Genomic DNA, 14,606 nt, shown 5'->3' with positions numbered 1-14,606 from the left:
CTGTCCCAGCAAGAGCTGGAGGTCATGGTTTGATGGAGCAAAGAGGATCACATCATTCCCAAAAAAGCAGAGACGACATCCTCCCACCACCAAACTCGACTCCCTCCACCGCCCAGCTGTGCCTGGAAATCCTGTCCATGCAGGTTATGAACAGAACCGGTGACTAAGGGCAACCTTGGCGGAGTCCAACCCTCACTGGGAACAAGTCTAACTTACTGTCAGCAATGTGGACCAGACTCTCTCTCTCACTTCTTTGGCACAGAGACTGAATGGCCCTTTGTAAGGGGCCATCCAACCCATACTGTGTTCCCAGGATGCTCCTGGGAACATGGTTCTCCAAATCCACAAAGCACATGTGGACTGGTTGGGCAAACTCCCATTCCCCCCCAGCACCCCTGTGAGAGTAAAGAGCTGATCCACAGTTCCATGGTCAGGACGAAAACCACATTGCTCTTCCTCAGTCTGAGGTTTGACTATCGACCTAACCCTCCTCTCCTGGCTGAGGCTGAGGAGTGTGGTGCCCCAAGAGTTGTAGGCTGGACTACTGCAACTCTCTCCTGTCAGGATGTCCTAAATACTGTCTAAAGAGTCTCCAGCTGGTCCAGAATGCTGCAGCCAGGGTTCTGACAGGAGTTAGAAGAGAGAACACATCTCTCCACTTTAGCTTCTCTCCTTCCTGTAGAATCTAGGACTGCAAAATCCTTCTGCTGACTCATCAGGCTCTCAATTATGAAGCTCCATCCTCTCTGAAGAGCTCATTAGTCCCTACTGTCCCACCAGAGCACTCCGCTCCCAGAATGCAGGTCTGTTAGTGACTCCCAGTATCAATAAAAACAGACTGGGAGGTAGAGCCTTTAGTTACCGGGCTCCTCTACTGTGGAACCAGCATCTCTCCATGGGTCAGAGAGGCAGACACTTTAACTACGTTTAAGTCCAGGCTTAAGACTTTCCTCTATGACAGAGCCCTCAGTCAGGACTGGTTCAGGTAGCTCTGAACCATTGATAGCTATGCTGCTACAGGCTTAGACTGCTGGGGGACACATCAGGTTACATGGAGCCCTTCACTCCTCTCCTCCCCTCTCTCCTCCTCTCCTCTCCTCTCCTCTCTCCTCTCCCCCTCTCTCCTCCCCACACATTTTGGAACTGTCATTACCATTACTTGTTGCCCTTTGTAGTTTGGCCTTGGTGTCTTGCAGTCTCTCTGTGTTTCCACAGATCCACCGGAGCTCCATCTCTCTGCTCCAACCGCCGCCTGCATCGCCCTCCCCCCCTTATTCCCTACTGTTACACCGGCCTGCGCTCCCCTTCCATGAACCAGTCTGCCATCCAGTCCCCCATCAAGCTGGCTTGCTCTCCCTGCCTCCCCTTCCATGAACCAGTCTGCCATCCAGTCCCCCATCAAGCTGGCTTGCTCTCCCTGCCTCCCCTTCCATGAACCAGTCTACCATCCAGTCCCCCATCAAGCTGGCTTGCTCTCCCTGCCTCCCCTTCCATGAACCAGTCTGCCATCCAGTCCCCCATCAAGCTGGCTTGCTCTCCCTGCCTCCCCTTCCATGAACCAGTCTACCATCCAGTCCCCCATCAAGCTGGCTCGCTGTCCCTGCCTCCCCTCCCATGAACCAGTCTACCATCCAGTCCCCCATCAAGCTGGCTTGCTCTCCCTGCCTCCCCTTCCAGAAGCTTCCTTCTTCAACTGTTATTAACATTTCCATGTTTCCTTCATTCTGTGTTATAAACTGTTTTCTTGTCTGTAACAACATCTCCTGCACGTCTGTCCGTCCTGGTGAGGGATCCTCCTCCCCTCCTCACCCTGAGGTTTCTCAGATTTTTCCCTGTTAAAGGTTTTCTATGGAGTTTCTTCTCAGTCGATGTGAGGGTCTGAGGGCAGAGGATGTTGTTATGATGCCATGAACCCTTTGAGACAAACTGTAGAGCAACGGGCTCACAAATAAAATTGTCTTGCCTTGTAAAACACCCTCTGATCCCCTTTCTTAAAGATGGGGACCACCACCCCAGTCTGCCACTCCAAAGGCACCGCCCCCGATGTCCACACAATGTTGCAGAGACGTGTCAACTAAGACAGCCCTATCACATCCAGAGCCTTGAGATACCCAGGGAGGATCTCATCCATCCCCGGAGTCCGGAGAGTTATTTCACTGCCTTGGCGACTTCTGCCCCAGAGATTGGATGACCCCTCCCCAAGTCCAACCCCACCTCTGTTTCCTCCTTAGAATACGTGTTGGTGGGACTGAGGAGTTCCTCAAAGTGTTTCTTCCACTGCCCAATTATCTCCCCAGATGACATCAGCTGCCTCCCACCCCACTGGAGACAGTGTGAGCAAGTTGCTGCCTTCACCCCCTGAGGCAACAGACAGTTTGCCAGAAACCTTTTTTCAGAGCCAATCGATAGTGATCCTCCATGGCCTCACCGAACTCCTCTCACGCCAGAGTTTTTGCCTCAGCAACTGCCACAGCTGCACACCGCTTGGCCCGCCAGTACCAGTCGGCAGCCTCTGGAGAACCACAGGCCAACCACGCCCTGTAGGCCTTCTTCAGCTGGACGGCCCTCCTCACCTCTGCTGTCCACCAGCGGGTTTGGGGATTACCGTCGCGACTCGTACCAGCAGCCTTGCAGTCATAGCTCACAGCAGCTGCCTCGACAATGGCAGAAAGGAACAGGGTCCATTTGGACTCAATGTCCCCTACTGCCCCGCATTCCCAGCAGACCCTCATACAGATCAAATGACAAGGTGGATCAAATGTGATGCTGACAAGAGACATTTTGTTGGGTTGTGTGATGCTCAACTCAACATTTTAACTGTTATTACAGGTGAAACGGTAGCGGGGGTGTGAACTACAGCTGAGCCTCTGACGGGATGTTTCACACTGCAGATATGAAACAACAAAAGCATTCTACACCAAAACTGGCTGAGGCATTATTTGTCCCGGCTTTTAATTCTGGTCACATGACATCACAACCTACATTCCAACAAATGGATGGTGAGCCGAGCACTGCTGAGTCCCTTCACAATCATCAGAGACACGGACGTTAGCTGTTTGATGAAGAACTTGGTGAACACATTTTAAGTAGATCTCAGAAAACAGCGAACAGAACAATGAATATTTAAATTATGGTTTAGGTTATATAAAAAAAAGCTACTTTAAATAAAATACTTCAGGAACACCAGAGAAACATCCTGCAAAAACATATGCATGCTATTCTTCACATACTAAGAAGGATGGCAGCAACCACGATTAACAAATACAATCAACACTTGCATTATTAGTCTATTATTCAATTATTAGAAAAATAAATACCTCTTTTCATTATGTACTAATCATTTTAAATATTGAACAATGAACAACACCAAACATTTTATAGTTACAGCTCCTTAAATGTGAAAAAAATATTCTTTTTCTGTTTTATGAGTCAGTGACGAACAGTAGTGATTGCAATTTTTTGTTATACTTTTCTGTGTAAAAGCAAAATGGAGAACAATGCTGACAATTACGCCGCCCAGATGATCCTGTGTGGGGGAGGTCGCCCTGCTGCGAGCAGCCAGCGGCCAATCAACTGCTGAGCTGTGTTTTCAGGATAGGTGGCACCTCAGCAAAATCACATCCTGCGTCCAAAGTGGAAAAGCCAGTATAACTACAAATTTCCAACAATAATTTCCACAAGTGAGCCAGAGATGTGAAAACACCTGAGCAGATTCAGCACCTGACCAACCTGCAGCTGAAACATCATCAGCCTACAGTTTGCTTGATTTGATGTGCAGGTTTGATTCCCGTTGCCTCTTCATCTTATCCCTGCGAGAAAAAGGAGCACAAACACGTTGGTTAAGTTGGACAGGGGCAGTCATCACGCCGTCCCGCTGAACAAAATACATAAACAAAATAAATGGACAGCTATGCCTCACTTGGGTCTTAAATTTACAACAGCATGAGTGAATCTGCCACATTTTACTTTAACTGAAACAGAAGTCATTTTCAATTGTGGGCGGCACGGTGGAGCAGTGGTCAACACTATCCTTTCACATTAAGAAGGTTCCAGGTTCGAGCCCCGGCTGGAGCACGGGGTGTTTCTGTGTGGAGTCTCCATGTTCTCCCTGTTCCTGCTGGGTTCTCTCTGGTACTCCAGCTTCCTCCACAGTCCAAAGACATCAAGAGGGACCAGGTTAATCCAGACTCTAAATTGACCGTAGGCGTGGCTGGGAGAGCCAATGGTTGTCTGTCTCTATGTGTTGGCCCTGCCATGGACTGGTGACGTGTCCAGGGGGAAGGCTGCTGGGAGAGGCTCCACCCCCACCACCCTCAACAGGAGAAGTGGTAGAAAATGGATGGACGGACAGGTGGATTTTCAATTGCAAAGGGAAGATTAAGTTGTCGATTCGTTGCAGTTTAAAATTAATATCGATCAACTTTGACAAGCAGCGAGCCGCTAACCTGTTGCCTTCAGCCTCGTCGGCTGAGTCAGGCAGCTCTTGCCGCCTGGTCTCTGGAAGCAGGAAGCTCAGGGCTCCACTGATGAGTGTGAGGCTGCCAAAGCCTACGATGGGTATGGACCAGTGGTAGATGGCCAGCATGTTGAGAAGCGGAGCCAGCAACCCTCCAGCTCTGCTCACAATGGAGCCCAAACCAGAGGCCGTTTGTCTGCAACGGGACAGAGCTCACAGGTCAGCAATATATTTTTTTTGGGGGGGGGGGGTGTACAGCATGCACACTCAGACAATAGTGAGCTGTCATTATTGGATATTTATAGATATATCAGTGTTCATGTCTCTGCATTATAGACTTTATAGAACTGTTGACTCATCCTGTGAGTATGTGAATATGAGGCTGATGAAGAGCACTGGTGTAATACATAAATAGACTGGAAGATTAGTGCCCTGTGTGTGTGTGTGTGTGTGTGTGTGTGTGTGTGTGTGTGTGTGTGTGCGCACGCATGCCTGTGCAAGCTCTTTGATTTGCTTTTGTTGCAAGTTGAATATTTAACCTGGAACTGGATAGTTTGTCCTTAAAGATCACTAACCAAAACAAAAAGCAAACCAACAGCAAACGTGTGTGTGTGTGTGTGTGTGTGTGTGTGTGTGTGTGTGTGTGTGTGTGTGCAAGTGCCCTTCACAAACAGGCTGTTTGCACTTGCAGTTGCTCTGTTAATTGTAAAGTACAATGTCTTCATACTGAGGTCTAGAACCTGGCTGGTGTGTGGAGAGGAGACGTGCATCGCTGACTCAGCTTACCGGAAAGATGTGGGGAACAGCTCCTGAACGTACACGTTACATATAGATCCTGCCCAGTTGGTGAAAAACCGTCCTAAAGTTGCCAGTGTGGTGACAGCAACAGCGTTACCTTCAACACAACAACACAAAATCACACGAAGGAAAAGTAAACAAAGATCACGCTGACACCAGTCAACGCCTCGATTCTACCGTCCAGCATGCTAACATTTGCTAGTATCTGAGCCAGATCATCCAATGATTATTGACAAATAAGCTAAAACTGGTGAAACTGATGCTCCAAGAGCCGAAGCAGTCAGGGGATTACAACATCTGTTTTAAACGCTTCTCTTTTTTTGCATTTCAAGGCTCTTTCAGTTAGTAAATGACCAATCAACAGTTTGAACTGACTCAATGAAAAGGAGACAGAAGTGTGCACAGGCTAACAGTCTTCCTCTTCAACTTGGACAAGTGCAGCAGATGACTCTTCTCCTCTTTGGGGTAGAATCAGTCAGAGGGTCCAAGACCGAGCACTTAGTGATTATGTAGCACTAACTAATAGTAGTGATTATGTAGCACTAACTAATAGTAGTGATTATGTAGCACTAACTAGTAGTAGTGATTATGTAGCACTAACTAGTAGTAGTGATTATGTAGCACTAACTAATAGTAGTGATTATGTAGCACTAACTAATAGTAGTGATTATGTAGTACTAACTAATAGTAGTGATTATGTAGCACTAACTAGTAGTAGTGATTATGTAGCACTAACTGTGTTGTGTGATGTTGTATGTCTGTTATATTAAAAAAAAAAAAAAAAGGGAGGGGGGGGCGACACTTCTTCTGCCACTAGATGGCAGTACCTGTGACCAAATCACAACTGAAGCACTTTTGCGCTTCCTATGGACTTTTCCTTAATTAGGTCTAAAATCTTGGACAAAAGCGTCTGCTAAATGAAATTGTAGAATTGTAGAATTGTAGATGAACTGAGCCTCATGTATCTCCCTCCTCCATGCTGCCTGTATTAGCTCCTATGGCACAGTGCTAGACCACGTGTTCTCTGAAAGGAAAGGGTCAAATATGTCCCACAACTCTTTTCAGAAACACCTTTGAAAGTAACTCTCCGCTGCATGAAACAAGAGGTGAACGTGACCAGCAGCGAGGACCACACATCACCTCATCTACCACGTTCTGTTCCTTTAGGCTTTGAAGGAAGTTGAAATTGGAATTAATCCAAAAACAGAAAACAACTTGTTTTAGTTGTCAGTCAAAAAAAAAAACAAAAAAAAACTCAAAAGTAAAAAGTTCCTTCTTTACAACCTTGATGAACGTGGTGAACGAGGTAAGTGAGATTGGCTTTCTGAGTCTGTACAACTAAAGCGAAGCTTAGAAGAGAATAAGAAAGTGTCAGAGCAAACTTAGAAGAGAAATTTATGAGAGAAAATGTCAACAGATATTTTTGGACAGCTTCATTTTTGTTAGCCATCGGTCTTCGTTAGCTTCAAGCTAAATAACCACGGCTGACTCCTTTCTGGATGCTGGAGTCACAAAGCTGTCATGCAACTGCAGGACAGCTATTAGTGAGCACTTGAAGCCACAATTCACTTGTTAGCAATCTTTAATCCTGCAAATGTCTGTTGGGTGGCTCCTTTTCTTTCGTCTTTTTTTCATGAAGCTGATCTGCATTTAGGTCGGTAAACGGTGGGATGGAGATGTAACATGAAGAGCAACAGGGGACAAAGCCATGCCGCTGTATCAGCTTCACCTTGAGGAAAGACCAGCAACATGAGGCATAAGAGGCCCCCAGTGAGGAGCGTTGCCATGAGGGATATTTTCCTCCCCAGGACCTCCAGCAGCCAGATGCAAAGGATGTGAGCTGGTAGTTCTGACAGACCAAATATCAGCTGCGTCAGGAAGATGTCCAAGCCAAAGTTTGCCAGGTTGAATGAAAGGCAGTAGTAGGTCACATTTAAGGAGAACCTGGAGGAAGCGACAAGGATTCATCACGCCAAGACAACTGAATCATGACTTTAGCATCTAATCTAGCCAAAGATTTTGGGGTTTAGACTAGTTTTGTTTACATATAAAATGTAACTTACCATGCAAATATTAGGGTTAAGAAATACTTCCTAAGCACAGATGATTGGATAAGCATTATAACGCCTCTCTTTTTCACTGTTTCTCTCACAACAATCTGGAATGCACAAGTGTAGACACACAACATCATGCTAACGTTTGCTGACATTAGCAAGTGCAGTAATCCAAGCGAGCACGGTTGCTGTTCACACTGTCAGAGAGGCAATGAACTGTCTGTTAACGTTAGCTGCAGTTGATGAATTATCTGCATTATTTAAGAATTATTTACTCCTTCGGTTGTTAGCAGCTGTTGATTAATTATTAGAGAAGTCAGTACCTTTTCCAGCAGTGAGTCAGAGACTTGGCGATTGTTAATTGCCGCCACCTTTAAAAGCAGTTGTTTGGCATCTTCGGCCCTCCCTCTGCCCAGCAACCACCGGGCTGACTCAGGAATAAACCTGGCAGTAGCAAGGACAGCGACACGTGAGTCACATACAAACCAGCAACGCCGTTCAAATGACATGTTGAGAACGGTGTCAAGGCAAATTGCTGCACTGGTTTGTTTGTTTTTTTTAAAGCCAAATCACTTCTTCTTCGCTCAGTTTTCTGTGGTTCATGTTAACAGAATTAAATGTGTGTAGATTTGCAAACAAAAAAAACAAAAACTTGCAAATGAAAATACCGCCATTAATTTGAAATTATATATATTTTATTTCATTACTTATTACATTTGATATTATTTTAATTTGTTGAACACACTGTGCACATATGTTATACCTTAACATAATATTAACTTAAATCCTAAAAATTCCAAACAATACAATTTCTTGACAACTACTTATTTTTTCATTTATAAAATAACAGATAATTAGTTGGTGCAAATGTTGATGGTTTTCTCTTAAACTTTGAAATATGAATTGAAATTAAAAAAATCTTGTGTCGTAAGTTGAAAACAGTTCTCACCAAATGTAAACAGCAACAACTACAAGTGGAGCAGCTGTGACGAGCTGAGCCAGCCTCCAGTCCCGGACCAAGTAGATCACCACAGCAAGGACACACTGGCCAACGGCACCAAAGAGCTGAGTCACACACGCTCCCCATGACCTTCTGGACACACCAATCCACTCAGTGGCTACACACACACACACACACACACACACACACACACACACACACAAAGAGAAAGTTAATTATCCTGACATCCCTCCGACCTGAAAATAAGGAGCCCTGGAACAGATAAGGTCCAGTAAAAGGCTACAAGATCTTATAAAAATAACAACATTGTCACTGAAATGATTAACAATGATTTTTGTTATTTCCCTTTTACTATGAAACAACCTGAAGACAACGTATGTCTCTGGTTAGGGTTAGCAAACGCTTTTACAAATCCGGCTTCATGCTCCGTATCCACTGCCCAGGGACGTGTAGCTGGTTCTTTAAATCCAACATGTTCGCCAGCTAGCTGCCCTTTGGTGCGCAGCAGGGAGCGTACGGGGGGCTTTTGAGCCTTTTCTCGTAAAAGAGACACCTGCTGTGGTGGAAGACTTGTGAGAAATGAGAGTAAACCGAGTCAGACAACTGAACAATGGGTGGCTCGTAGAAGTTCTGAAGGGGAACTGCAGGGTCCAGGTTCATCACCACGAGTGACGCCGCAGGCATTAGATACATCTATACACACTGCTGCTTTTTCTCACAGGTATTGATAAGGTCTGGGTTACAGTCCCATCACCTGGTAAATGGGTCAGAAGTATCTCAGAAACTTAACTCCTCGCATTCCATGGAGGCGGTGGGGAAGCCTGTGCCCAAACATTGCAGGTGAAAGTGAAACTCCTGGTTCAACAACGTATTTCAGTGCCATTCACTGACGCGAGTGTCTTGAAATTGGTTGGAAAATATTTTTCTACTACGTTTACCTGAAGCCGTCAGTTACAGGTTACTTTGAGGAAGAAAGAGTCCTGATGAGGGTGAGATACTGTCAAAGTTGAAGCCTTACAACTTCAAGAGGACATAATCAGAGCAGCGCAAGTGGAAAACCCACCACTTCCAACAGGATTTCTCTCTTCTTCTGAACTTGGACTACATGATCCAAACTTTTTTTGTCTGATAATGGAAATGATCAGTTTTGAAATTGCTCCATTGCAGAGCAAGATCAGTTTCTAAAGCACCAAAACGGATTCAATGGGGCAACTGGCTTCATCAACGCCCTCCCACTAAGAGCGGTGTTCGCACCGGCAGCTCAAACCGAATCTGTAATTGTCCGACGACATCGTGGAAAAGGCTTCATTCCCCTTTGCTGGATCCACGATGTTTGTGATGGTTTGTGTCCAACTCTCACTCAGGGAGAAGTCGCACTGTGAGCCCTCGCAAGACTGGCGTTTGAGTCAGACGTGACCGAGCTGTGGGAGGGCGACTGAGAGAATCAGTGTGAGGAGTTTGACTTGAATTACAGAGAAAGTTACTTAAGCGTCATACAAAAGCTTTTTAAAAATTGTTCATACAGCATGTGTGCATTTCTGAAATTGTAGCGAAAAAATATGACAGAGCACAAAGCTTTCGTAGACTGGCTTGCATTAATGCAGACCTGCTGAAATTATGGCTATAAACTGATGCTCACGTCCAGCTGATGATGTGTCAGCAGCCACCTTTGTGACTGGGATGATTACAGCCAGCACAGGACAGTAAACCCTAAAGGTGCTGTTCCAAAGGGAGAGAGACGTGACTGTGTTGGAACGTGAGGAGTGTAAGGCAGAGGTAACCACTCTCCATGTAAGTAGCGTGTTCAAAACACACCACCTGGAGGTAAAAAGATCTGTGAAACCACCAGTGACGGGAATAAGGGCATTAAAATAAACGCCGTTACTAACGGCATTACTTTTTTCAGTAATGGGTAATCTAACTAATTACTAATTTCTGTTGTTACAACGCTGTCACCGCTACCGTTACAACACGCCGTTACTACGCGTTACTGAAGCTATAATTGAAGCCGCCATCCTGCTCAGCTCACAGACACAGGAGCTGCAAATACCTGTGTTTTTTTCTCCTTTGGTAAGGGGGAGGGGAAGGGAGGGGCAAGATAAGCGCCTAAGTAATGATTGGCTAAGAGAGTACGATTTCATGTTCAGCCAACCAGAGACATCAGGCAGGCGGGTGTTCACACACCAACAAGCACGCAGCAGCACACACACTCAAACTATCAGAGATGGCGAGTCTGGAGTCACGGGGGAAGACGGCGTTTTCAAGATGGAAATGTAGGCACTACTTTAACTTGGTGGAGGTTAAAGGTTAAAAATATACGTGTTGAGTGTAGGTCATGTCGTCCCAGAGCAAAGAGGCTGTCAACGTCCAGTGTCAGCAACTCCAGTTTAATGAAGCTCCTCTCAACGGCCCTGGCTTCTACTAAACTAGAGGCCAGAAACACCGCTGACACCGCTAACGGTGATAGCAACAGGTGCTGCTAACGGGAGCGCCGCTAACAAAGGAGGACAGGAGCCACGCGTCCAAGCAGCCACCGCTGGATTTTTCTGCCCCGCTCCACAAAAACTTGTGACACAGACAGAACTTAACGGACTGATAGGCCGTGATGTTGTTGAAAACAGGCCGGCATTGTCAGCAGGTGATTCAGACTCCTTTAGAGGAGAAGAGGAGCAGCTCCGCCTGCAGGAAGACATTTTCTAAATACGTTGATGAAGAGTAGGCTAAAGTGAACGTCAAGCTCAAAAAAGGATTTGAACAGTTGGGGGAAAAAAATCCTAATTCTATGACATTTTTAAATTTAAAATTAAAAAGAGTAACCCAATAGTTACTGTTCCTGGTAACTAGTTACTTTCATAGTGGAGTAACTCAGTTACTAACTCAGTTACTTTTTGGGAGAAGTAACTTGTATCTATAACCAATTACTTTTTCAAAATAGCGCAGCCAACCCTGGAAACCACGACAAACATGTTGGGATCCGGCTGAATGTCTCCTGTGGATTTTGTTGCTGGACAATTATGAATCCACGTCAAGTGGGAGTAGTTTGGCGGGAGCGAGTCGCCCACGGGATCACGTGCTAGCACACGCATTAACTTGTTAGCGTCTTTCACCCAGATTAAAAAGTTGGAGGACAGGGTCCGGGTTGGTCCAAACAAAACACAGTTGTCCTTTCACATGCTAGAGCTTTAACATCTCTAATTCTATTACGGAACATTTCGAAGTACTGAAATACACAAAGATGATGATACTTTGGATACTTTACAGTGAACAATCCCAGTATCAAAAACTTGAGAATTCTGAATGGAGCCTCTTGCTTTTACCTGGTCATCGTTGCGTCTGGGTAACTCCACTGATAAATAAGGGGGTGGATTGCAGGATGGAGAAGACGATGCACTTGTCGATGTTTTTGAGTGGTTCAGTTTGTTGGCTGTAGCATCTTTGTGAGCTCAAGCCCCATTTTTGTGAGTACATGAGAGGCAACATACACTTTTGGGATAAAAATAACTTGGGTGGTAAGTAATTTTATATTGGTGTCAACTTATCTGATAATATTTTACATTACATTCATTTTTGGACTTGGTAAGTTAAGTTTACATGCAGTGAGGATGAGAGCAGCAGTTTGGGAGTAATGAGAATGTACTTGAATGGAAAAGTCAACTTACCCAGTATGACGCCGTTTAGCCGATAGCCTCCATAGCCAATCCCCACTATGAACTGGGACACCAGGTATAGCTGGTAACTGGGGCACAGTCCACTGGTCACAGTAAATACAAGCATCACAACAACTGGGATCTGAGCTGCACGTTTACGACCAAACCTGGAGAAGAGGACCTGATCAGTGTGTGTGTGTGTGTGTGTGTGTGTGTTTTGATGTATCCTCATTGAACAACGACCTGGTCAAATACACTTACGATTCAGCAAAAGGTCCAAAAAAGAGACATCCAACCAGAATTCCAGCCATCAGCACTGCTTGTGCCACCTCCAATAAATACGCCTGCTCACAAACCAAATCAAACTGTAGAAAAGAGAGACTGATTTGTTTAAAAAGGACAGTTTCATCAAAGTAAGACTGCTGAGTCATGACTTACATCGGTGACGATGGTGGCAGTGTACATGGTGTTGTGGTACATCCATCCTCTCTGGCACCCTGTGGTCTCACTGAGCCCACGCTCCCTGATGGTGCTGATGTTCCAGTCCACAGGAGCAAACATCCGACACCTGCTGAAGGTCCCATCCTCCTGCCGAGGCACCGTCAGGTTCAGCTGCTCCTCTGAGGTCAGGTTAGGATCAGCCCGGAGGATCCAGTCAGTGTTGCAGTGACGCTCTGGATCTGACTGGATGAAAAGTACACTGGCAAAGTGAAAAGGCAGAACAATATTTGGGAAGCAGAGAGCAAAGAGAGTAATCTTCTGGAAGGGTCCAAACTCCCCGATGCTCTGCAGGATTTCTCCAAAATCCGCCATGTTGAAGGAGCTGAGGTTGTGTTTGGAGATGCTGCCCGAGGATGGCCTTTAAACAATGTCCGTTAATGTTTAAACCCTCCAGTGTGCGCGTCAGAAAGGATGAGACAGCATTTCAGGCAGCCAGGATTCTGCTGAAAGAATGATTTTTAAAGCAGATGTCTCCCTCCTGCGCTTTTCTCTGCATGCAGAAATATATATTTTTGGACATTTTATGTTTAAGTTGTCAGCTTTGACCGACCTTTATTCCAGATTGTCACAGTACAAGCGAGTTAATCCGTCACATCCTCACGTCAGGAGTCTTCTCTCCAGCAAACGTGAGTCTGTTCTGCTCCACTGATGAAAACTTTTTTTTTTCTTCTTCTTAATCTTTTACATGACGCTGACCTGTGAAACCTGCGTCTCCCGTTCTCTGGATGCACGTGAAAGGTAAAACTGTTACGTAACAGAGATAAATGCCAGGAACTCCGTTAAAGACATAATACGCAGTAAAGGGTTGTAAAAGTTGTCACATTGTGCTTATCACCACGGAAACACTCACATTTGTTTTTTGAGGAAGTTATTTTTTTGTTATCATCTTAAAACTTTCACACACACGCACACACACATTCACTCACTCCTGGAACTCTGGAACTAACACGCTCTTGTATGAATCTGCTCCAGTGAAATTCACCAGGTACTTCAGTGTCGAGTGGAGAAAGTCTGTAGTAACTGAGTACTTTAGAGGAAAAGTGAAGTATTGTGTAAGTACTAGCAAGGGGGAAAGTTGTAAACAGAGTCGACCAGCTGACAACAATAACATCCTGCAGTTCCTCTGGAGATGATGATGACATAAGTTGTTATGTCAGCGACAACGTGCAAGAGAAACCCCCACCTGGGAGAACTTCTTGTATTTTAGTAGTTTTAGTACTTGCAGAGTAAACGTTCAGTCCAGCCTGCTGCCTGTTTTCAAGAGTTTGACTTCTTACATTGATGTGTTCTCACATCGGTTTTATTTAGTTGGACAGACAAGAATGTCCACGTCATGACTGACTGCATGCTGCACGTCTCTACGTTCATAAAGAAGAGCTGGTCGTCATTCTGAATCACACTGAGAAGGAGAACCAGGACGATACCTGCGTGTCGTCAGTGTCGAGACATGCCTGACATTTTCGTATCAGCCCAGTTTCTTCTTCTTTGCTCATTGTCAGCGGTGAGGAAGTGAACAAAAACTTGGATTCTCTACGTATTTCCAAATGCACAAAAATGTGAAAATCGTGCGTCCCTCATATGAAACTAATTGCATTTTGAACAGGCTGAGTCTTTGTTTTCAGACATTGTGGTGTGTTTGTGCACACCCACCACAACATCATCATAATTTATCTTTGATGGAGTGAAAACTGTCTGATTTGTCGTTGGCATTGTCATCGTTGTCGTCCTCCACTTATCTGGTTGATCCGGGTGGTGGGGGCAGCAGCCTCAGCAAGGAAGCCCAGACTGTCCTCTCCCCAGCCGCTTCAACCAGCTCTTCCGGGGGAATCCTGAGGCATTCCCAGGCCTGCCGAGAGATATGATCCCTCCAGTGTGTCCTGGGTCGGCCTTGGGCCTCCTCTCGGTTGGGCATACCTGGAAAACCTCCCGAAGGAGGTGTCTAGGAGGCGTCCTCACCAGATGCCTGAACCACCTCCACTGACTCCTCTACCTGGAGGAGCAGCAGCTCTACTCTGAGTCCCTCCTGAAGGACTGAGCTTCTCACCCTGTCTCTAAGGGAGAGCCCAGCCTCCCTGAGGAGGAAACTCATTTCAGTCGCTTGGATTCAGGATCTCTTTCTTTCAGTCATTACCCAGAGCTCATGACCACAGGTGAGGGTTGGAACGTAGATCGACAGGTAAATCAAGAGC

The 14,606-nt window shown here is 45.7% G+C and overlaps 1 protein-coding gene across 10 annotated transcripts; it reads right to left on the bottom strand.

Annotated features, from left to right (window-relative positions):
• Positions 1 to 2,934: 2,934 nt before the first annotated feature.
• Positions 2,935 to 14,520, bottom strand: slc22a13a (solute carrier family 22 member 13a). 10 transcript variants are annotated; one of them, XM_086202920.1, is made up of 11 exons: positions 12,355 to 14,520; positions 12,178 to 12,281; positions 11,929 to 12,083; positions 8,258 to 8,426; positions 7,632 to 7,752; positions 7,318 to 7,412; positions 6,984 to 7,198; positions 5,243 to 5,351; positions 4,446 to 4,652; positions 3,704 to 3,809; positions 2,935 to 3,622 (listed from the first exon to the last, which is right to left on the bottom strand). In XM_086202920.1, the coding sequence occupies exons 1-10, from the start codon at positions 12,727 to 12,729 to the stop codon at positions 3,752 to 3,754; spliced, it is 1,608 nt and encodes a 535-aa protein (XP_086059046.1). In that variant the 5' UTR covers positions 12,730 to 14,520; the 3' UTR covers positions 2,935 to 3,622; positions 3,704 to 3,751. The 10 variants fall into 10 exon arrangements, with proteins under 10 accessions (XP_086059046.1, XP_086059045.1, XP_086059044.1 ...); XM_086202919.1 differs by having other exon boundaries at positions 3,721 to 3,809; XM_086202918.1 differs by having other exon boundaries at positions 3,730 to 3,809.
• Between the last annotated feature and the right edge of the window lie 86 nt (positions 14,521 to 14,606).

Source organism: Aulostomus chinensis, chromosome 5 (assembly GCF_037954235.1).
Source record: "Aulostomus chinensis isolate RoL2024-O1b breed Wild chromosome 5, RoL_Achi_v1.0, whole genome shotgun sequence".
Lineage (NCBI taxonomy): Eukaryota > Metazoa > Chordata > Actinopteri > Syngnathiformes > Aulostomidae > Aulostomus > Aulostomus chinensis.
Note: the sequence above shows the minus strand (reverse complement) of the source record. Positions and strands in the feature narration are given on the sequence as shown.

Coding starts and splice junctions, on each gene's coding strand:
- slc22a13a (XM_086202912.1), bottom strand. CDS start 12,729: ATGGCGGATTTTGGAGAAATCCTGCAGAGCATCGGGGAGTTTGGACCC. Junction 12,084..12,177: donor TTTGGACCTTTTGCTGAATC/GTAAGTGTATTT, acceptor CCTCTTCTCCAG/GTTTGGTCGTAAACGTGCAG. Junction 7,413..7,631: donor CTGACTCACTGCTGGAAAAG/GTACTGACTTCT, acceptor TGTGCATTCCAG/ATTGTTGTGAGAGAAACAGT.